At 45.2% G+C, this 24427-nt stretch overlaps 1 protein-coding gene across 1 annotated transcript in view; it reads left to right on the top strand.

Annotated features, from left to right (window-relative positions):
* The window catches only part of LOC148479059 (protein kinase C delta type-like), a 61507-nt gene extending 44123 nt beyond the window's left edge, over nt 1–17384 (top strand). Inside the window, exons 7-9 of the mRNA XM_088455013.1 lie at nt 6914–7057; nt 13607–13735; nt 17223–17384. Coding sequence (XP_088311139.1) covers nt 6914–7057; nt 13607–13735; nt 17223–17384 — 435 coding nt within the window. The remainder of the gene's footprint in view (nt 1–6913; nt 7058–13606; nt 13736–17222) is intronic.
* Nucleotides 17385–24427: the final 7043 nt, after the last annotated feature.

Below are 24427 nucleotides of genomic sequence, written 5' to 3'. Positions count from 1 at the left end.
CCAGATATGTTGAGCTGCCAATTGGTAAGTGTGTATAGGTTACCAATCGGCAGCTCTGATGGCAGATCGGTTTGTTCACTGACCCGTCATCTCAGTGTGTACCCAGCATAAGTTACATGTAACCCCATATGTGGCCGCATCTAGCCAAATTGAGCAAACTGGGCATGCACTGTAGTACACAATTACATCTTTGCGTAGTTATGGGTGATTTTGTATCTTATTGATGTCGGCCATTTCTCTCCATACAAGAATGAGTGTATCTGGGTGATAACTGGGTGGAAGCACAGAAGAGGACTGGCTTATGGGAGAGTCATGGGAGAGTCATGCAAATGCCTGAGGGACACCTATTTTACACCGATCTGTTGCTCTAAGCATAGGGTACAGTAGGTGCAAGTGGCAACACTGATGATGACAGCTACTCAAGCAGACAGAACACAGGGCCTGATTCAGAGCCAGACGCTATTTGCGCTCGCTCGTTCAGAAAAAGGGGCCGGCTATTTAAATTGAGCGCTCGCTCTTTGCGGTCTGTTGACGCCTCTATGTCTGAGCGAACGAACGAAACATGCGCTCGCTATTTTGTAAAGACGCCCCCTGGCCGCTCGCATCCTACGTCATCTCCGCTATTTATTTGATTAATCGAGTACATCGAAAGGCGTCTGAACTGCTCGCAGTGCTTGTGGTAGGATTTTTCTACCGCAATCATGCGTACAGTTCAGGCTAAGAGACAACCAAGTGACGTGGCCGATGACGCTGCTTTGTTAATTATGCACACCCTTAAAACGCCCGTTTTGACCATTTGGCACGCCTGCGTTCGGATCTCCACTCCCCGTTTTCAAGCACCTTCCCCTGTTACCACCCACAAACGCCTCATCCTGTCACTCAAATTAGCAGGCACTCGCTATTTTGCGAACACACGATTTCCGACCACACTGACTGGTTGGCGCATGCGCATTACGACCCATACGCATGCGCAGATGTGCGAACATCGCTCGGAGCGAACGAGCGGCCGCTTACGAGTGGCTCTGAATGAGGCCCACGTGGCTCTGAATGAGGCCCACAGTGTGGTGGCGTGATGCATAAGCATGAAGACACGCATGTAATTGCATTAGCTTTCCGTTATATCATTAGGAATGCAGCCGTCATTCAGCTGCTATTACCACCCAGGCTTACACAGTCTGGGGAGGAGAGTACGCTTTCTTTGTGTCACCTACTAACTGAAAGACACAAAGCAAAGTACATATATAGATTTCCATACATATTCTGGCAATATATTCTTTAAGCACACACAATACACATCAGAATTTTAGTGTAACAGAACATAGAGATCTGTAAGACTTTAATTGTGTAATTACAATACATAAAATTAAGATATAATACAATCTTTTTGGATAAAGCATTATTACCTAATCCAATTAGATTGATCGATGTAACCATCTACATTAGAATGCATTTAATCTATTATTTTCACCACACTCTTGAATCTTTAACAATCCTATAACAACTAAGTAGATGAAATGATTGGATTGGCTTGTGACATGTTTGTCCAACTTTAGTCCAATAGCTGAATTAATGAATTCTGAATTCTTGTATGGAGAGAAATAGCCGACATTCATCAGACTCGGAATTAATTAACTTTATTGTTCATGTATTATTTTTATATTATTTAGCAACTTTTTTATTTGCCAACTTTCAATAAATTCCAATATTAATAAAAATAAACAATTTAAGTAATGCATGGAGCCAAAATATAAGCCAGGATACATTCCCTGGAATGTGACATATTAAAGTTTATAGATTTTAGATATTAAGGCGAAAGAGTAACTAGAAGAGGAAAGGACGATGAGCCCTTCTAGAACTCAGATACAAGGGATTAGCAGGTTGTAGCTTTCATTCCTTAAACAAATGGAGGATTTAGTAACATTATCCATACTTACCTACTCTAACACAAGGTACGGGAGGCTCCCTATTATTCGTGTAGTACCCTGCACCCCCTGAAGAGTGGCCGGATCTCCCGCATGCCCCCATTTCCTAGTGAAGTGGGCAGTATAACGGGAATCACTGGTCTGTACAGGGCCAGTGCAAGGTTTCTTGGCACCCTCGGCAAAGCTTTAGCCTGGCCCTCTTTGACAGTATTATTTATTTATTTATTAACAGTTTGTTATATAGCGCAGCAAGTTCCGTTGCACTTTACAATTTGAATCAACATTAACATTATACTGGGTTGTAAAAGACAGACATACATTCATATACATAAGGGTAAGAGGGCCCTGCTCGCAAGCTTAAGGGTCCAAAGTGCACATGACTGTGCATAGTCACTTTTACACATGTTCATTTTCACAGCATACACAGTGTAACTTCACACAACATATTCTAAACAGGTGCACATTCAACACCGCATCAGCACCATAGTTCATACTGAATATTAGATTGATCATGAAGTTATGATCCATCCAATGTTCAATACAACTTTTGTTGTATTGAACGTTTTTTGTATTGTTTCTAAAAACTCTCACTTTAGTAAATATACCCCATGATGTGGAATAGTATTATTACAAAAGTTGTATTGAACATTGGATGGATCATAACTTCATGATCAATCTAATATTCAGTATGAACTATGGTGCTGATGCGGTGTTGAATGTGCACCTGTTTAGAATATGTTGTGTGAATTTACACTGTGTATGTATGTATGTAAATGAGAGTTTTTAGAAATGGAAATGTTACCCATAGCAACCAATCAGATTCTAGTTAACATTTAACTAGCACCCTCTAGAAGATACTAGCTAGAATTTGATTAGTTGCTATGGGAAACATCTCCATTTCTAAAAACTCTTACTTTAGTAAATATAACCCCATGTGTGAGCTGCCCCAGAAAGTGTCTGACTGTAGTTTGGGCTGAATATACCACAAATGGTTATAAATACCCCAGGTCACCTATGTACTTTCAAAGAGGGGGAGAGGGGAAGAGGATAGACACTGCTACCTGCCTGCAATGCTGAACCAGCCAGGCATGTTATACATGAATAGAAGAAAAGGGGGAAAGTACGGGTGCAGCAGCTGTCTATATAATCTGCTTCTGCTGTCAGTACTAAGTAACAAAAGGGTGTCTCTTTTAGAGACTTCTATCATGTTTGTGCTAGTGACCTCAGTCACCTCAGCGGCGCCCCTCAGGAGCCGGAGCCCTTAGGCAGCCTTAGGCAGCCCTGGGTCTGTAGGAAGATGACTGGGATAAAATGACAGGATTGTGTAATTTTAGCTCCACCCCCTCCCCACAGACCCGCGATTTGTAGCATTTTGGGCAGCTGCGTCTCCTCTCCCTGCTTCTCCCCCAGACAAAGCCTTCACATTAGACAAATATTACTCGTTATCAGGAATTCTTAGTTACGATTCAGGTTCAGACATGGTAATACCTTCTTATAAATGTACCGTTGTTTTATATTTTTTAAGACCACTGGTGACCCAGCACCATACTTGCCTGCACACTGCGGGGGGCGTGGCCAGACACTGATGCCAGATTGGGGCGGAGCCAAGGTTGGGGCCGCACGATCGCATCATCATGACCCCGCCCCCCTCTTCACAATGCCAACATTAAAGGTATTGTGAAGCAGGGGGCTGGGCTGCGATGACTCGATTCAGCGCGAATCGCGTCATTGCCCCCTGCCGCTGCGGGGATTTCTATTAGTGGACGGGGGGCAGACAGCAGCCGGGAGGCTTGCCTGGCTTTCCGGGGGTCCGGAGCGGCACCCAATATTCGGGAGGCTCACGACCAAATCGGAGAGTAGGTAAGCCTGCCCAGCACTGGAGAGAGCTAGTCTCCATACCCAGTCACCCTGCTTTAACAGCACCAAGCACTGGCTATAGCACTGGCACTGGTTACATATTTGTTATCTATTTAGCTTTTCAGCATGAAGTGATTTATTATGTTAGGTCTTAAGATGTCACTAAATAAATATTAAGAAATGTCGAGCAAGGTAGGAGACCAAGACAGTAACTATTATTATATTCCCTAATATTCCAGGCAGGGCCGGCCCTAGCCCAAATTTTTTGGTAAGCAAATATATTTTTGGGCAACCCTAAGCATATTGTTGCGCGCACCCAAAATAATTTAGGGGCTGTGGTCTCATGGGAAAAGCCATACCCACAAGCCACCCCCCATTCTTGTCACACTTGATGCATGCCCAGCACTCCGGGATCTGCTGGACATGCCCCCAGTCCCTATCTCCAGTGATTAGATGCGGCGCGCATGTGTACTGTATTTATTCACAGCTTGCTCAAAGCAGCTACCCGCCTTTTCATTTTACTATGCAGGTGTATAGAGGTCACCCATTGTCACACACACCAGTCAGACGTTGTCTAGTATACCCACAGCAGTCACCAATTGTCTCACATGCGCACACACACACAGCAGCCAGATATTGTCACATACACAGCAGCCATTGTCACACACACAGCACCCAGACATTGTCACATACACAGCACCCAGACATTGTCACATACACAGCTGCCAGACATTGTCACACACACAGCAGCCAGATATTGTCACATACACAGCAGCCATTGTCACACACACAGCACCCAGACATTGTCACATACCCAGCAGCCATTGTCACACACACAGCACCCAGACATTGTCATACACACAGCAGCCAGACATTGTCACACACACAGCACCCAGACATTGTCACACACACAGCAGCCAGACATTGTCACACACACAGCACCCAGACATTGTCACATACACAGCAGCCATTGTCACATACACAGCAGCCGGACATTGTCATACACACAGCACCCAGACATTGTCACACACAGCACCCAGACATTGTCACATACACAGCAGCCATTGTAACACACACAGCAGCCAGACATTGTCATACACACAGCAGCCAGACATTGTCACACACACAGCAGCCAGACATTGTCACATACACAGCAGTTACCCATTCTCTCTCTCACACACACACACAGGTTTACATATAGAGACATACAGGGTTACATAGAGACATACACACACACAGGGTTACATATAGAGACATACAGGGTTACATAGAGACACACACACATATCCAGGCAGGGTCACACACAGAGAGTGGAGGACATAAGCAATATGCCCCTGTAGTCTCACCCCCTCTCACCTTGATGTGGAGCTTCTAGTAGTTCCTCCAGGCTGCCTGAAGCCCTGGACTAAAGGTGCATACACACTAGACGATATGCTCCCTGAGCGATATCGTCTAGTGTGTCCCCGGCAGGCTGTGCTCAATGTCGTTCATGACATTGAGCACAGCCGCTGAACGATATCATTAGCGATATCATTCAGCGCCGGGCTCTCTCACCCATTCCCTGACATACAGCAACCTGACGAGGTCGTCAGGTTGGCCTGCATGTCAGCCCGATGAACGAGGATGACGAACGACCCGCGGGAACGCGCGTCGTCGTCATCGTTCATCTTTTTTGTGTTAAAAATGGACGATAAAGTGGACGACTGAACGATATCGTTATCGTTCAGTCGTCCACTTTAATCGCCCAGTGTGTACGCACCATAAGGAGTTGAAGAACAAGACGGTGTAGCTCCGCCCCTGCCCGAGTCATGTGTACATGGCTCCTCCAATCAGGGCTCACCACACAACCCTCTGACCCCCGGGGTGTCTTACCATAGAGAGAAGCAGCAGGAAGGAGCTGCCTCATGTGAGTAAAGTATGCCAGGGCACCGTTATCGCTCCTTCCCTAACAGAAAGGTATACGCAGACCTGGCCCCCTAGAACTTTGCGCCTGCCGGCCACCCCGTCACATCCACTGTCGGGCTGCGTGATGGCAGCGCCCTCGTCACTGTGGCGCTCTTCGCGGCCGCATACCCTGAGTAATGGTTGGGCCGGCCCTGATTCCAGGCCAGGGAAATGTCCACGCTTTACAAATAATAATGAAATAAAGTCCTTAATAATTATAGTAACACTAAGGTAATATACATGTAGTCTTCCCCAGGAAACACAGCATATGCCAATATGATTACAAGGCGGCACAAAGCCACACATCAGTGTCCTGAATTGACACATTACATTGTATCAAAGACGTGCGGTCGGGGTAGGCAGGGGAGGCAGTGCCTCCCCTGTCATACTCCCTCCCCTATCATACTCCCTGTCATGCTCCAGAGTTTTAATATAAAAACTGAGTTTTTAGACATGTGTGCTTCCCCAGCCATTGACCTCACCGCACATCACTGCATTGTTTTATGATTCTACTTTTGTGTGTTCGGGGGGTTATTCAGACCCGCTCGCGAGTGCAGGACGCTCGCAAGCGGGTCGATGTTGCCCCACTGCGCATGCGCACGACTAAGGGAGCTCCGTCGTGCGCATGCGCGACACCCGACTAGCGACGGGCTCTCCGTCGCTCCGAGTCTCGCACCAAAGGGGGCGTGCTGTCGATGGTGAGTGACAGCACGCCCCCTTTGGTGGGCGTGCCGGGGGCGTGGATGCCAGACGGAGGCGTTCCCATGGGAACGCCTACCGTCTGAAGCCGGCCCCACTGACATCACTAGTGATGTCAGTGGGAGTGATTGTGGCTCTGATAGAGCCAAAATCACTCCAGGGCTTGCGGCAGCGAGACCCTACCGCAGGGTCTCCATCGCAAGCCCGATGGTCGCGATGGTCTTGACCATCGCGACCATCATCATGGACTCTCGCATAAGCTGTGGGTGGTAACCCACAGCTATGCGAGCGTCCATAAGGCCGCTCCATTTTCATGTAGGAGGGCCGTGATTCAGAGCGAGAGCTCTGGTCAGAGCGTCCGGCTCTGAATCAGGCCCTCTGTCTCCACATAAACACATATTATACAGAGCGATGGACTTGGTCAATTAAAAAAAGATAAAATGGAAAAATTATTGGTAACAACCTGATAATGAATATCTCTCTTCTGGTAGGTGCGTTCTGGTGAGGAGTATAATGCCAGTGCAGACTGGTATTCATTTGGAGTTATTTTAACTCAAATGATTACTGGAAGTCTTACATACAATCCCAAAAGACTTTCTGCATCAGGCACTGCGGTCAAAGACATCATTGAACAGGTAAATAAGATTACATTTATACATTGTAACTGTAAAGTATGTGATATTAATGGCTATAGATAACTTTGTATGATATTGTACACAGCAAAAGGGAAATGATAGATACACATCTATATAATAAGCAAAACAGTGTGCCTGTCTGTTTTTCCTTTATGCACAGCCAGAGTTTTGTACCTAGCTCCACCAAACTTGGCATGATGGTGTAGTTTGACCAGCAATAGGTTTTTTCCTAGGTTTGAACATCATCAGAGCCATACACTGTCACAGAATCCAACAAAACTGAGATACTCTTTAATTACACAGGTTCTGGGGCTGATGGGCTGGCTTCATACACACACAGTACCTGGCAGGCTTATGAGCAGCTCAGCACTCAAGATTTTTAGACTGTGGCAAACAGCATAATCAATCCACAATCTTTGATCCTGGCAAGGCTTAGCATACAGAGATTACAAACAGCAGGGGAGATTGATCGCAGCCATACAGTGCCACTGCGAGCGAGCCCCCTTCTGTCTGGGAATGGGACTCCAGTCCCGGCATTCCAGGGATGGCAGCACTGCTAGACATGGTCTTCAATGTTGGACTGCACAGTGATTTCAAGTGGTGATTCAGCTGCAGACACAGTGACAGGGATCAAGCAGAGTCCTGATTATTGTAGATAATTCGATGCTGTGTCCTTGGATGCAGCTGGGTTCAGTAACGTATGCAGGAGGCATAACACCTCCTGCTGCATTATCATATTACAGATATCGCAGCTGTTAACATGTTAGCAGCTGCAAAAGCATATCCATCCATAGCTGAATCACCCCCTCTGTTCTGCAGTGATTTCTGTAACTAAAGTGATTTTGGAAGCTATAGCTGTTCTGTAAGTCAGTCTGCTTCTGATATACCCCATTCCAAAAGGTATGATAATACACCCGCCTGCACTGTCATTTACTCCTAATTTGCATAGTTATCCAGGTTATAGGTAAGGACAATGTAACAAAATGAAGGCTGCAGGTTACTTCACAGTCCAGCCTTCAACCAGAGCAATGCTTGGTATCCCAGCTAGTATAGAATATAATGTAAATGTCCATGAGATCAGGGGAGGCCAGACTGGTTCCTCCTCTCTCCTTGTTATGGCTCTCATCCCGGCAGCTGCCGATGTACTATAATGAGTCAGTCTGACTCATTAATAACACCTGGCTGGCCTGCTGATAATGCTGTCTGGCAACAGCGGGCTCCCTTCATTATGGTGGGCCCCAGTGCTATGCACCACTGCTAGTTTCACCCCTGCTGTTGTTATTATTATTATTATCCTTTATTATCCTTTATTTATATGGCGCCACAAAGGTTCCGCAGCGCCTTACACAGTACATAAATGAGCACACAAGAAAAACAGTTAATAGTAATACAAAACAATGCAGGACAAGGACAAGGTTATAAACTCAGCTGCAAAACACAAGCAGCAGGACATGAGCAACCAGGTGTTAGGTGCCATTGTGGGGAGTTAGGAGTAAATTATACTATAAGTAGGGGGAGGAGAAGCACGTGAGGATGAGGGCCCTGCTCGTGAGAGCTTACATTCTAAAGGGGAAGGGCAGACAGACAGGGGTGACACAGATGGGGTAGATAGTGAAGAAGGAGCATGGAGCAGTGGGTTAGGATATGTGCTGCGGAATGTGTGTGTATAAGATGACCTGATGTTATGTAAAAATTAAGTCCTTCATTCATCTGTCTCTATGATAGAAAATAGATTGTTTGTGTTATTTACATGAGAGATGTACAAAGTAAAGTAGAAGCACTTTAATTTGTGTTACATTTTAGCATCTATATACAGCCTGACAAGAAATGCAGCTATTATGGGACTGTCCCGCCATCCTAATACAGTAGTGACTACTTTAGTTCCAGCTGCTGGGTGCTATGCCATGCTCCTGTGAGTGGGTGCATCTCACATGCTAGACCCACTCACAAATGGGTGCAGCCATACATGATGTGGTCCCACAGGATGTTGCAGTACCCGGGCCCAGAATTTCTCTTGGCAGCCCTGGAGGTGACAGACAGAACGAGGAGGGAATGGGGCTTAGTAGTGGGGTAACAAGACCATGGAGGGAGGTGGTTGAGAGTGGAGGTATAGGAGAGGTGGGGGAAAGAAGCAGAGGGTTGGAAGCAGACTGATGAGAGAAAAAAAGGAAGAACAGCAAGTGGAGGAAACAGGAGGGGGAAGAGAGGGATGGATAAAGTAGAGGATTATGTGGACATAGAATATGGGGGTTGTGTGAAGTAAGTGTGTTCATGCTGTGGACAAGGTAATAATTGAGATGTAAACTGGAGTGGAGGCTGTGAGATATAGAGTCAGTGTGGATTAAAGTTGTTAAATGTTCAAAAATACATGTAAAGAACAGTGCTGCTAATGTATGAGCGCAGCTCCAAAAGTGATATATAAAGGAGAGGTATGTGAGTAGTGGGTGCAGGAATTAGTTTATAAACAAATGATTAAAGTGGATAGATGTGGCGCAATTGGAAAAGGCAATACAAAATGAATGAGGACAAAATTACAATGTACCCGAGCTGATCCAGTCCAAAGTGTTCTGATCAACAAAGATCAATCAACAAGAGCAGTACACAGACAGGGGAGCACTTGCAGTGTCCAAGCAGTGAGTGCAGTAAGTAGTTGCCTGGATATGCATACAGCAGAAGATGTTGATTTTGTTCATTCACATAAGTATGTTGCTTCTTGTTGTTCAGAAAGTGATCTGGTTTTGAGTTTCTTTTCCCTCAGTTTTCCTCCAGTTTATCTCCAGCGTAACTCCGACTTAGTTATCAAATTGTATTTACACTTATAATCAGAACACTTTGAATCTTAACACCGGCTATGCAGCCTGTGGGAGCAGTAATATCTAAAGTTACAAACATGTGTCTCTGTGCTCACTGATTGGGACCCCACCCCGAAAGCTCTAACACACACTAAATTGGGATGCAATAAAGTCTAAGATAAACAATTTGTGAGAAGGGGGGAGGCCAACACAGATTCACAATAAATTCCTAACTTCCTTTAGATAAATTGCTCTTAGTATAGCAGTAGTTGTAATTTACCTGTGGAATGCAGAGAAGAAGTCACATCAGTCTTTGCATGGTGCGCCTTAATAAATATGCTAGACAGCCCTCCAACCCTGTGCCACTCTCCTACATGTTCTAGGTTATGTATAAAGTAATAGTTATGGCTATGTCCTATGGCTGTGTAATGGGGTTAGCAAAGGCACACTTTTATACTGTCCCCCAGGAGAACTACAGGATACACTGCACCAGGACATAAATACATGAAGGGCTCAGCTCTGGTTTCCCAAAGGTGGAACTAAGGAGGAGATGTAAGAAGATTTGGTAAATGTTAAATGCACTATAACCAGCGCTATTTGACACTTACAATGAACATCGGTATGTATGAAAGCAGATAACAGAGAGAAAATTACTCTTCTGTAGGTTATATGCAAATATGTAACGATTTTACTGTAGGCAGAAAATCATTCAGATGTTATTAAAAACAATAAGTGCTCTTTTGTGGCTTATCATTATTCCTTCTATTGGCAGAATTACCTGCTGGTATGGATTCTGTGGAAGTCCGGCTGTGCACGAGATCTCACAATGTTTGGGAAATCTCAGGCACGCAGAGTGATACTTATCAGCAAGCCGTGATAGGGATATTTTAATCCCTCCTTTTTGTTGCATTAGAAAGACAGTATTGATGCAATTTATTAATGCAATATCACCTGGTCAGTGATACTCAGATGCTTCTCAGTACTGGACAGGAGCTGTAAGGCTTATCTTACTTCTTCTCTGGGCCAGTCTCCGCGGCTAGCTGGCTCACACAGGATGCAGTCAATAGACCGGCGGATGAGTTGCCGCTGGTCTATATCCCGACTGCACAAGCCCGGCATGGGACTTAAGATAGGTGTCGAAATACCAATGACTATCTAAATCCTGACGCTGGAAGCCCGACCCCCACCATCCCTATCATCAACAGCTGGGTAAGTATACTACTTAACCTGGGGATGGGGGGGGTTAGGTTATGGCAACCCTGGGGAAAATTAGGGTTAGGCACCCCCTGGGGGGGTTAGGTGTATGCGGCACTGGGGGGAGGTTAGAGTTAGGCACCCCCCGGAGAACTTAGGGTTAGGCACCACCCTGGGAGTTTTAGGGTTAGGCTCCGCTAAGGCAGAGATGGGGGCGGTTCCATTGAGATATGGCTTTTCTCATTTGATAAATATACTTAATAAATATAAAGTGCATTTCAGTGCAAAACATACACAGCTACCTGCATCATCCAACTGTTTTCTCTGCAATCAGAAATACAATTATTACATAAGTAATGGAAGACTTTTGTATAGTGAGACAATTGGAAACATTACAGATAATTGCAGGTATGGTTCTTACAAAGCCCAATAAATATATACTTCTAGTGATCACAGGTGAGGTCATAGAAAAGCTCTGGCAGTGCCCACCTGGCATAGTACACCATCATGCTGCTTATAATTCATATGCTTTGTTTAATAAGAAGTATAGAAGTAATATTCTAATGTCCAAAAAACCCTGAGCACCAGGAGTGGTGTAAGAGAGGAGGGGCCCATGTGCTGACTCCGTATGGCTCCTCCCCTCTCTCTCCGTCAAATTTGCAGAGTAGCCTCTGGGACTGTGCCAGTGTCTACTGTGCGAATGCAGTACTCCGGGAACACAGCGATGGTGCCATATTCCCAGTGATTTCTCTACTGCACATGTGCAGATCTTCGGGAAAATGCAGCAGCACCTTTTTCCCAGTGATTTCTGTGAGGCCGATGCCAGAATACTGTATGGGTGCAGAGTGTGTGGTGTGAGGCTCCCTGGATGCAGGGGCCAGTGCACACTGTACACCCTGCACCCATTATAGAAACACCCATACTGACCTCCCATTGTTACACCCAGGGGCCAGTACTCACTGTACACCCTGCACCCATTATAGAAACACCCATACTGACCTCCCATTGTTACACCCAGGGGCCAGTACTCACTGTACACCCTGCACCTATTATAAAAAAAACACCCATACTGACCACCCATTGTTACACCCATGGACCAGTACTCGCTGTACACCCTGCACCCATTATAGAAACACCCATACTGACCTCCCATTGTTACACCCAGGGACCAGTGCTCGCTGTACACCCTGCAACCATTATAGAAACACCCATACTGACCACCCATTGTTACACCCAGGGGCCAGTGCTCGCTGTACACTCTGCACCCATTATAGAAACACCTATACTGACCACCCATTGTTACACCCAGGGGCCAGTACTCGCTGTACACCCTGCACCCATTATAGAAACACCCATACTGACCTCCCATTGTTACACCCAGGGGCCAGTGCTCGCTGTGCACCCTGCACCCATTATAGAAACACCCATACTGACCTCCCATTGTTACACCCAGGGGCCAGTGCTCACTGTACACTCTGCACCCATTATAGAAACACCCATACTGACCTCCCATTGTTACACCCAGGGGCCAGTACTCACTGTACACCCTGCACCCATTATAGAAACACCCATACTGACCACCCATTGTTACACCCAGGGGCCAGTGCTCGCTGTACACTCTGCACCCATTATAGAAACACCTATACTGACCACCCATTGTTACACCCAGGGGCCAGTACTCACTGTACACCCTGCACCCATTATAGAAACACCCATACTGACCTCCCATTGTTACACCCAGGGGCCAGTGCTCACTGTACACTCTGCACCCATTATAGAAATAACCATACTGACCTCCCATTGTTACACCCAGGGGCCAGTGCTCGCTGTGCACCCTGCACCCATTATAGAAACACCCATACTGACCTCCCATTGTTACACCCAGGGGCCAGTGCTCACTGTACACTCTGCACCCATTATAGAAATACCCATACTAACCTCCCATTGTTACACCCAGGGGCCAGTACTCGCTGTACACCCTGCATCCATTATAGAAACACCCATACTGACCACCCATTGTTACACCCAGAGGCCAGTGCTCGCTGTACACCCTGCACCCATTATAGAAACACCCGTACTGACCACCCATTGTTACACCAAGGGGCCAGTACTCACTGTACACCCTGCACCCATTATAGAAACACCCGTACTGACCACCCATTGTTACACCCAGAGGCAGTGCTCGCTGTACACCCTGCACCCATTATAGGAACACCCGTACTGACCATCCATTGTTAGACCCAGGGGCCAGTGCTCACTGTACACCCTGCACCCATTATAGAAACACCCATACTAACCTCCCATTGTTACACAGATAACCAAATTAGGAGCAATATGAGAAGAAATGGCTTGGTGGGTAGATGTTCTTTGAATGGAGAATGATAATGGGAGACATACTACATACCCCAGATAGAATGTCAGTATAACATGCTGTGGCCATGGACAAATCACTTTATATTCCTCTGTGCCGGGCAGCAGAAATGTTTGTAAAATGATTGTATTGAGCTACTATTATGTATGTCTGTATGTAAGCCATTAAATTAAATGCAAATAATTTTTTCAGCTCCTCCATAAAGACCAAGCCAGACGACTCGGAGTTAATGGTAACATACGCCGTGATCCCTTCTTTCAGCCAATCGACTGGGTCGCCATTGAAGCCCTTAGCACCGCACCCCCATACATACCTGCACCAGTAAGTATAGCACAGAAGTTCCATGAGCTACTGGACAACCTGTCACTAAATGCTGGTCAGCAGATAATACATACATGTCAGACACATGGAGCTAAGGAGATGTGCAAATGTGCATGTATGGTCCAGGCTATAGCTGCCACTCAACCTATTATTGACATTTATTATTGTTTATGGGTTGGATACGGAATCCCAGCAGTTGGGATGCCGGTGGTCAGAATACCGACAGTGCCATCCAGACAGTCAGAATCTCGACCCAATTAGACAAGTGTTCTAACCCTATCTCACCTTTCCCGCAGCCTAACCATAACCCTCCCCGTGCAGCTTAACCCTAACCCTCCCCCCCACAGCCTAACCATAACCCTCCCCTCGCAGCTTAAACCTTCTCCCCATAGCCGAAATCTAACTCGCCCCCTGCAGCCTAACCTTCCCTCCTGCAGCCTAACCCCTCAGCTTATCCTTAACCCTCCCTCCCCGTAACCTAACCCTCCCCATAGTGTCTTACCCTTACCCCCCCCCTCCTAACCCTAATACTTACCATCAGGATGCCAGCGGTTGTTATTTTGGTGTTGGGATTCCAATTGCTGAACGCCGACATCCCGAGCACCAGCATGGTAACTACATCCCTTGTTTACTTATATAATGCCACCAGTTATGCAGAACTATATAGATAAAAGTTATCATTCACATAATTAGGACTATTTGTGCATGCTCAGTACCAAATAATCACAACTGTGCAAACATTGACACTGCGTCCACCTCTGACTCAAACCCTAAGTCCTGTCTACTTCTATGTGTACACAGACACCGCTGTTACTTCTATGTGTATGCAGACACCTCTGTTACATCTATGTGTACACAGACACCGCTGTTACATCTATGTGTACGCAGACACCGCTGTTACTTCTATGTGTACACAGACACCGCTGTTACTTCTATGTGTATGCAGACACCGCTGTTACATCTATGTGTACGCAGACACCGCTGTTACTTCTATGTGTACACAGACACCGCTGTTACTTCTATGTGTATGCAGACACCGCTGTTACATCTATGTGTACGCAGACACCGCTGTTACTTCTATGTGTACGCAGACACTGCTGTTACTTCTATGTGTACACAGACACCGCTGTTACTTCTATGTGTACACAGACACCGCTGTTACTTCTATGTGTACACAGACACCGCTGTTACTTCTATGTGTATGCAGACACCTCTGTTGCATATGGTATCGCATCCATTTGAGCTGGCGTCAGAAAGCCATAGGTATTCCTGGGCGGTTACCGGGAGATGGCCTAAAGTGAACACAAAAAAAGGCTGTCTCAAGGTGTCACAGGCGTGTTATAGAAAGTCACAGGTGTGTTATGGAGAGTCACAGGTGTGTTATGGAAAGTCATAGGCATGTTATGGAGAGTCAGGGGCATGTCAGTGAATGAGGCAGCATTCTCAAAAGCAGATCCACAACCATAGAGGCCATGTTTAGGAGATGTTCAGAAGGAAGCACTGTGCTGCCATAGGCTGTCATTTCGATATTGCAAGTTATGGTGCGTTAATGGTGGAGTGTATACAACCCCTGGCACAAGCAAGGAAAGTGGGCATCTCAGAGCTTGCAGAGTCCGTCATACGCTTGTACACAAGAGGGAAGCTGAAACTAGCATTTGCACAGTACTGCCGCTGTGACTGCAATAACTTGACGCATGCATTAGCCTCCACCTCTGTATATGGGATGTGGTCATAATACTAACTGCAGGGATTCTGGTGGTCAGCTGTTCTATCCCATTATAATTATGGGAAAGGCGATTTGCTTACTAAAAATATGTGATAATTAGGGTTTGGAGTAGAATTTTTCCGAATTCTACTCCAATCGTCCTTTAGAAAATTTATGTGAAACTAAAATAATGTGAAAAGAGTGTGAAAGCCCCTTACTTCACTTTATTTTTAATAAAAATAATGTTAATAAATAGAGCCCTCAGAGTGATACAGTAATTTGGCAATGAGGTAAAGGGGTAGACATGGTACATTTCTTGCTGACCTAAGGGGCCATTGCTGCTGTATAATAAGATGTGACCATTGCACCAGCACCCAGGTGATAGTCTTTGGGTCTTGTCCTACACTGTTATTGGGGCTCCTCTTAGCCTTCATATGGCACATCAGTGGAGAAAGGCATTCCTAGCGTTACTACCATGTGGCACCATACATAATACAGTATTTAAGGAAGGAAACTGTAATTATTTATGTTAATAAATGGGTGTAAATAAAGTGGTTGGAGGTTGGACTTTAATACTCAGTTTACTCTTTTCCATAGTTATCCTCTAGAAATGAATTCTCCTCTATGCACATCAAGGTGCACTTCTAGGTTACATAGACTTCTCCTGAGAGCATAGAGTATGCCAACACCTTTAGTCGCACCAGAGCAATCTCACATCTACTCAGTGCTCAAAGTGGGAATTCAGAGGAGGGGGTATGAAAAATGTAATCCACCCCTCCTCTACTCCCCCCCACACACACACACACCCCACACCCACGCAGCACACTACAGCCACTTCCCTGCCAGACCTGTGACCTGAGGACTGTCCTTCAGGGTCTCCTCAATGGGTAGCTTGTCTGTCCTGAGAATGGCTGAGGCTACTCTAAGGGAAGCAAGAACCGACAGCAGATGTCCACAATCCAACCCCTAAACCAGCTGTCAGAGAGGGAATAGGGATCCGCGATGCCGGTTACCAGCGGGGACGCGTGACTCAGTCAAAAGAAGGAGAGTCTTTTTAAATCCAGCACCGGCCGTGAGCCAATGAGAAAGCCACTTTGCTGCTTCTCATTGGCTGGCGGTCTGCAAGCCGCTATTGGCTAGCAGAAGGTACCAGATTAAAAAATCTGTCCCTTCTTTTGACTGGTAGCTGGTCTGCGAGCCAGGATTGGCTGGCAGCCACTGCTAGCTGTAAACAGCAGTGCAACCAGGAGCTGATGCTCCCGGCTCCATCACAATGGACACATCTCCACACAATGCCACAGCTGTTCCAGCGCTGGTACATTCTCTACTGTATCAAAAATTAAGTGGCAGCAGGAAGTGGCGATATGTCATACCGCTGTATACCGCCCCACTTCGAGCACTGCATCTACTGCAATACTGTTATATATGGTCTGACTGACAGTTCTTTGTGCAACATTTATGCCACTTCCTTCAGCTTTATATAGACATCTTTGGGTATATTTACTAAAGTGCAGGTTTTTAGAAGTGGAGTTGTTGCCCATAGCAACCAATCAGATTCTACTTATCATTTATCTAGCATCTTCTAGAAGATAAAATCTAGAATCTGATTGGTTGCTATGGGCAACAACTCCACTTCTAAAAACCTGTACCTTAGTAAATGTACCTCCTTGTAAGCACCTAGTATTTAAACTATTGTGCAAAATCTGTAAATGCCTCTTTTTCTACCTTACAAATAAAAGATGCAATAGTCATTGGTATAAATGTTATTTCTTCTTTCTTTAGCCAACCGTTCCACCGCCTGCCTCCAAAACTAAACATCTGGAAAGAATGGAGGCAGCAGAAGCCCGTAAACTGCCTCTTACAGCCGAGGAGCAGGAAGGATTTGCAGGGTTCTCATTCGTCACCTCCACCTGGAGAACCCTGCCAAAGCCACCTGGCCTGTAAGAACATAGAGCTGAGGCTTCAGCACTGCTGGGTGCCAGAATGGGAACCTCTGCATGTATGTACATTATATATTTATTATTTTTTAAACATGTTTGATTGAAGATTTCAATTTTAAACCAGGGAAAGATGAAGAAAGAAAAAGGGAGATAGAGCTGGGCATAATAGTAATTTGAGGATCAATAATAATCAGTTTTCATATTGGACAATAAGCTTCTTGCAAGATGAAATGCAGAAATAATTGCAGGCTGGGGATTATTACATAAACAGATATAGCTTAAGAGATATAAAAATAATAGCGGGGGAAATGGAGGAGAAGGGGCATGTCAGGGATGTGAGCAGAGGAAGAACAATGGAGGCAGGGAGGGGTAGGAGGAGTGAGCTGTACCTGCTGCATGCACAGAAAAAGCAATAGAACCAAACATAGGGCCTGATTTAGCACGGATCGCAATCTCAGCTGCGTAATCGTAAGCAAAGTTGCATTGAGAATATGCGAATGCCGGCCACCGCTCAGCCAGCATAGGGACGCCCACTACTGCTTTCTCATATCTCTAATACTTTGCATTCTGAAGCAGGGGGCAGGGCCAAAATGATGCAATTCAGCATGAATCACGTCATGGACCACTCCCGCTGCGGGGGAATCTCTGATAACCGCACGGAGAGGAGGAGTCAGTTTGCCTGCCTTTACGGGGGGCCGGGAGCGGCACCCAATTTCCGAGAGGCTCTCGGCCGAATCAGGAGGGTAGGCAAGTGTGCCTTAAGCCCAGCCTTTGGTGGGTGCACGTGTTTGACAAAGTAAATATGCCTACTATTAAATGTGATCACTCTGTTCGTTAGTTTCCCATATTCCCCTTTTAATAGGAGCATCACGTGACATTAATCATGGGTGAGGAGACTGTGAGGGCTGTGGACTGTCTTTACTGTATGTTTCCATGTTATATATTGTGCTTTTATTACAGAAAGTATTTGTGCACCATGCAAGACACTTATATAAAAGGTGTCTGGGTGATACAAAAGCTGTCCTACTAAAAGTATAGAGCAATTCCCAATTACCGACATCCTCTGGGAACCTGTAAAAGATCCTATAGCAGGGAAGAGACTCTGCGACCACCCGCTAACCAGAGAATGCCTCTGATTCTCAGTCTCCACCCCTTCAGTCTCATTTACATATTTTATCCTGTAAGTGCTAACAACCAATAATTAGCTACAGACACTGTGTTATATCCATCTTCTCCCACCAAGATGTTGCACCACACCACAGAAGTCGCCCCATTGATGTACAGGTCCAGGTGCTTACTGTATAAATGATCGCATTAGTGCAAAAAGAAATGTCACAAAGCAGCTTATGCTCTGTGGACTCATAATGTTACACTAGTAAATAATCCAAAGGTTTTAAAAAGTCTATATTTTTTCTACATAGAAACAAAAATGTATATTATGTTATATATATTTTGTTATAAATGATACTAAGTGCACATGGTGTAATCGGTACAATGTACTAATATTGTTTTCTAATTATACAGGACATGGAAGACACGTGCAAGATCAGACGTGTGGAAAGAGGACATTAGATCCTGTAGTATTTTGATAATTTATGATAAATGTTGATATAGATAGGAAAATATATTTTTTAAGTGTTACTTTTTTTATATTTACTATGTTAGAATAGTTTGATTTTAATCAGATAACATCAAAAATAGAAAGGTGTGTGATGGCCGGCTGGAAGGGGAGGTTGGAGGCCGGATAGCTTTAAAGCTATTTCTATTTTTACATTTTCTGCATTTCCATTTAAATATTTACTATGTTAGAATAATTTAGTTTTAATAAGAAAATAACATCACAATAGAAAGGTGAGTGATTGGCCGGCTGGAAGGGGAGGTTGGAGGCCGGATAGCTAAAATGCTATTTATGTTTTTACTTTTTCTAGGTTAGGTTAGTTCCCTATATGAGTTGTTAGAGTGTCACATTCCTATGTCTATATTTTGATACCTGTGCTTCCTGCACTGTTATTACTTTAGGTGCGAAGTCCAGGCGGCAGCCGAGTACCTACGAACAAGTGTGTGTTCCGGGAAAGGGGGTTGTTATTGGTGAAGGGCACTTTGTTTAGGTTTTGACAGTGCAGGAGTTCATCAGGTATCATAACAGGTGGAGGCCGAAAAGCAATAGGTCTATTCATGATTTTTACTTTTTCTGCATTTACATTTTAATATTTGCTATGTTAGAATAGTTTGGTTTTAATAAGATAATAACATCAAAATAGAAAGCTGTGTGATTGGCCGGCTAGAAGGGGAGGTTGGAGGCCGGATAGCTATAATGCTATTTATGTTTTTTTCACTTTTTCTACATTTACATTTAATATTTAGTATGGTAGTATAGTTTCATTTTCAGAAGACAGTAATAACACAATAGAAATAGAGAGTGAGAAGCTAAGGAGTAAGAGCTTGGGTTTATTCCTAGATGGAAGACCTCCTGATAATCTAGGTGTAGTTCCCAATATGAAGTCTTAGAGTGTCACATTTCTATGTATATATTTTGATACCTGTGCTTCCTGCACTGTTATTACTTTAAGTGCGAAGTCCAGGCGGCAGCCGAGTACCTACGAACAAGTGTGTGTTCCGGGAAAGGGGGTTGTTATTGGTGAAGGGCACTTTGTTTAGGTTTTGACAGTGCAGGAGTTCATCAGGTATCATAACAGGTGGAGGCCGAAAAGCAATAGGCCTATTCATGATTTTTACTTTTTCTACATTTACATTTTAATATTTGCTATGTTAGAATAGTTTGGTTTTAATAAGATAATAACATCAAAATAGAAAGGTGAGTGATTGGCCGGCTAGAAGGGGAGGTTGGAGGCCGGATAGCTATAATGCTATTTATGTTTTTTTCACTTTTTCTACATTTACATTTAATATTTAGTATGGTAGTATAGTTTCATTTTCAGAAGACAGTAATAACACAATAGAAAGCTGTGTGATTGGCCGGCTAGAAGGGGAGGTTGGAGGCCGGATAGCTATAATGCTATTTATGGTTTTTTTTCACTTTTTCTACAATTACATTTAATATTTAGTATGTTAGTATAGTTTCATTTTCAGAAGACAGTAATAACACAATAGAAATAGAGAGTGAGAAGCTAAGGAGTAAGAGCTTGGGTTTATTCCTAGATGGAAGACCTCCTGATAATCTAGGTGTAGTTCCCAATATGAAGTCTTAGAGTGTCACATTCCTATGTATATATTTTGATACCTGTGCTTCCTGCACTGTTATTACTTTAAGTGCGAAGTCCAGGCGGCAGCCGAGTACCTACGAACAAGTGTGTGTTCCGGGAAAGGGGGTTGTTATTGGTGAAGGGCACTTTGTTTAGGTTTTGACAGTGCAGGAGTTCATCAGGTATCATAACAGATGGAGGCCGGATATAAATAATTCTATTTATGATTTTAAAGTTTTCTACATTTAAATTTTAATATTTACTATGTTAGTATAGTTGAATTTTTACAAGACAATAACAACACAATAGAAAGGTGTGTGATTGGCCGTCTAGAAGGGCAGGTTGGGGGCCGGATAGCTATAATACTATTTAGATTTTTTAAATTTTCTACATGTACATTTTAATATTTAGTATGTTAGAATAGTTTAATCTTAATAACAACAAAATAGAAAGGTGTGTGATTTGCCAGCTAGAAGGGAAAGTGGTGTTATATCTGTACTCGGCTGGTTGAGTCTAGACTGAATCCTTGGATAGGTTGCTGACTTGTTTACCAGTTATGATTATGTCAGCCTACGCATTGGCCTGGTCGACTGTGATTGGTTACCAGCAGTTTTAGTCAGGTGCTGGCTCTTGGGCCTGTGTGGGTTGTTCTGTTCTGGCTGTGTCTCCCACAAGATTCTGGACCTGACTCATACCTGCTCGCTAGTATGCGCTCGCTCGTTGCTGGCCAATTTTTGCATTCTGCGCATGCGTATGCATCACATTGCGCGTATGGGAACCACTGCGATAGACCGGGAATCACTCGCTTGCTCAGCATAGACAGCCCAGTTGATTGAGTGACAGAAGAGGCCATTTGTGGGTGGTAACAGGGGCAGGCCACTAGAAACGGGGGAGTGGAGGTGCGAACGCAGGCGTGCCTATGTTTTTCAACGTAGTTTCCTCGGCGTGCATAATTAAGAGGCATTGTCATAGTACACGTCACCTGCCTGTTTTGTACACTGAAGTCCTCACAGAGCTTGCGGTAAGGTAAGGCAACCACAAGCGCTGCGAGCCCTTCCGATGGTCCTCGATGTACCAATATTTTAATACACTTCCTGGAGATGATGGGCGCTAATGGGAGTCTCTACATACGCTAATGGGCATCTATAGACACAAAGTGATCGCTCGCCAACACAAAGTGGGGTGCTTATGCCTTTCTGAGCGAGCGCCTGCCATGCCGTCACTTAGCCGAATTTGCATACACTGGGTGCGAGCGATCCCCTCGAGCGAGCGGCTCTGAATGAGCTCCCTAGTTCGAAATCACTTTGGGGTAGGTTCCGAGACAATTCAAGTTACGATTCGGTTCTGTAGTCAGTTTGGAAATCAGATTTAAAAACCGACCTCGGGTTTTGAACTGCATGTAAGCAGGTCCAAATTACATGATTTATGAATTTTTTTTATAGATTTGCATTGATATTTAAGGGATCCAAAACCGTATCCGAACAAAAACACTTAAGAGCAGAGCCGTAGCTAGCGCTCTGAGCGCCCCGTGCCGGCCTCGTCCCTTTTGCACATGACGTCATGACGTCTCGCATAAAGGGGCGGGGCCGCCGTCATCTTAAACTCAAGCAGTGCTGGAAGCGTCTTCAAGACTCGCCCACATTTTTGCTGCCACTCCCTGTAATCCTCACTGCTGAGGTATCTTGGTGCTTGCGTAGTGCGACCATGAGACATGCGCCGTCGGACGATAATTGCTCAACTGCGTAAATATCAGCATTGTGTCCACATCTGAATCAGGCCCAATATATGATAATGGTATCGCTGCATATATACCTGATGTTATATATCTTATTAGGACAGCATTTAGGCCTTCGTTCAGAGGCGGCCGTACGGTCTACGACCGCACAGCCGCCTCGATGTTTGTCAAGTGCGCATGTGCACGAGGGAGCCGGCTCCTTCGTGCGCATGCGTGAGACCCGCTACGACCGACAGCGCCGGTCGTAGCGGGTCTCTTTCCAAAGGGGGCGAGCTGTCGATGTTGATTGACAGCTCGCCCCGTTTGGAAGGCGGGCAGGGGGGGTGGCAGCCCAAACGGAGGCGTTCCCATGGGAACGCCTACCGTTTGGGGGAGGCCCCACTGACATCACTAGTGATGTCAGTGGAGAGCTTCCGGCTCTGACAGAGCCAGAAGCTCTCCGGGGCTTACGACAAGTGAGACCCTACCCTAGGGTCTCGTCGTCAGAGACCATCGCGACCATCACCCTAGCGGTCGTTAGAGCTGTGGGTGTAAACCCACAGCCTAACAACCGAAACAGAGGCGGGCGGTCAGGATGCAAGCGGCCGCCCAGTTTCTGAGCGATCGCTTGCATCCTCCGACCGCCTCTGAATGAGGCCCTTAGTTCTGTTCTCATTTGTTATTGCCATTGTTTGTATCGTTACCTTGCTGTGTTACTGTATCAGAGTTACATTGTCTACCTCTGCTTGTACCTTGTATGCCTTTTACTATATGTTCAATAAAAGAAAATGATTTATAAAAAGCAGATGTTCTGGATTCATTTATTTGAGTGTTATTTAGATATTTATTACATGGAAAATAATAGGAAGCATTCTACAGGTCATCATAGTAACCATGGCCACACGAGGTGCTGCTCTATAGGAAGCACTGTGGGATGATTACCAAGCTTATCCTTCCAGGACCTTCCATCGTGGGTGGAAACCAGAGCCCCTTGAGGAAACCCACAGAAGCATAGGGAAAATATACAAACTCCACACAGATAACAGCCTAGATATATTACTTGTTACTTTATTTTGGAAACCTTGGATATCTTAGCTGGCTATAGATATATCAGTCCCGTAATGGAGGCGTTTTCCCTTCTGGCACTTAAACCAGATTTGAAAGGCATTAAACTTTTCCAAATTGAAGTGTCAACTGGTCATTAACCATTACCAGATATACAATTTATCCAATTATCAGTGTGGGGCTAAAGACAGCAGCAGAAATCTCCCAATAAGTTTTCTCTTCAAACTACCTAAAAATTGTCAAGTTTGAGAACTTTTAATTCTTAAGAGGAAATCATATACAACACAGAGGTTGTATACTATGGATCAATGTCATTTTCATATATTATTTTCAATAAACATGCTACTACATGTATACTGCATACATGTTTCTTCTCAAAATAAAGGTACATTTATACTTGGTTTTCAAAGTTCCTAAGAAACAACAGAATATGACTAAACTACAAAGACTATGAAGAAGATGGAGAATCCTAACTCTGAGATACAAAAAGTCACTCCTGCCATTGTGCCAGGGGCGGAACTACCGGTGGTGCAGCTGGTGAATTGCACTGCGGCCCGCCGAAATAAAGGGACCCGCAGCTGGCTGGATTATAATGAGTCAGATTGACTCAATATACGCCACCATGTGCCGCCAACCCGCCCCAGTGGTAACATCATGGAATGATGAGCTGTGGTTGTGGATGTAATCCGGCTGGAGGAGGCTGGGCCCTCCTCTCCTCCCCTCATAGCCTCCCTCCTACCTGCTCCTCCCCATCCCGCCCTGCTTCTCCCCGACTGGCCTGGCTCTTCCTCTGAGGTAGTCCTTACCACTGCCACCAACAGATGTCATGATCTTGTGACTGTCCCCGACATTAAAACCCAAGGAGGATCAAATGAGCTGCAGTTCTGGGACCACGTAACTAAACAGTAATATATTTGTCACCCTCTCCCTGCCACCCACTGTCTGTCACCTCTCTCTTTCACCCACTGTGTCACCTCTCCCTGTCACCCACTGCCCGTCACCCACTGCCCGTCACCCACTGCCCGTCACCCTCTCCCTGTCACCCTCTCCCTGTCACACTCTCCC

The sequence above is a fragment of the Taudactylus pleione genome, unplaced genomic scaffold (assembly GCF_031769625.1).
Source record: "Taudactylus pleione unplaced genomic scaffold, aTauple2 ptg000641l, whole genome shotgun sequence".
Taxonomy (NCBI): Eukaryota; Metazoa; Chordata; class Amphibia; order Anura; family Myobatrachidae; genus Taudactylus; species Taudactylus pleione.
This window is presented reverse-complemented; position numbering and strand designations above follow the sequence as displayed.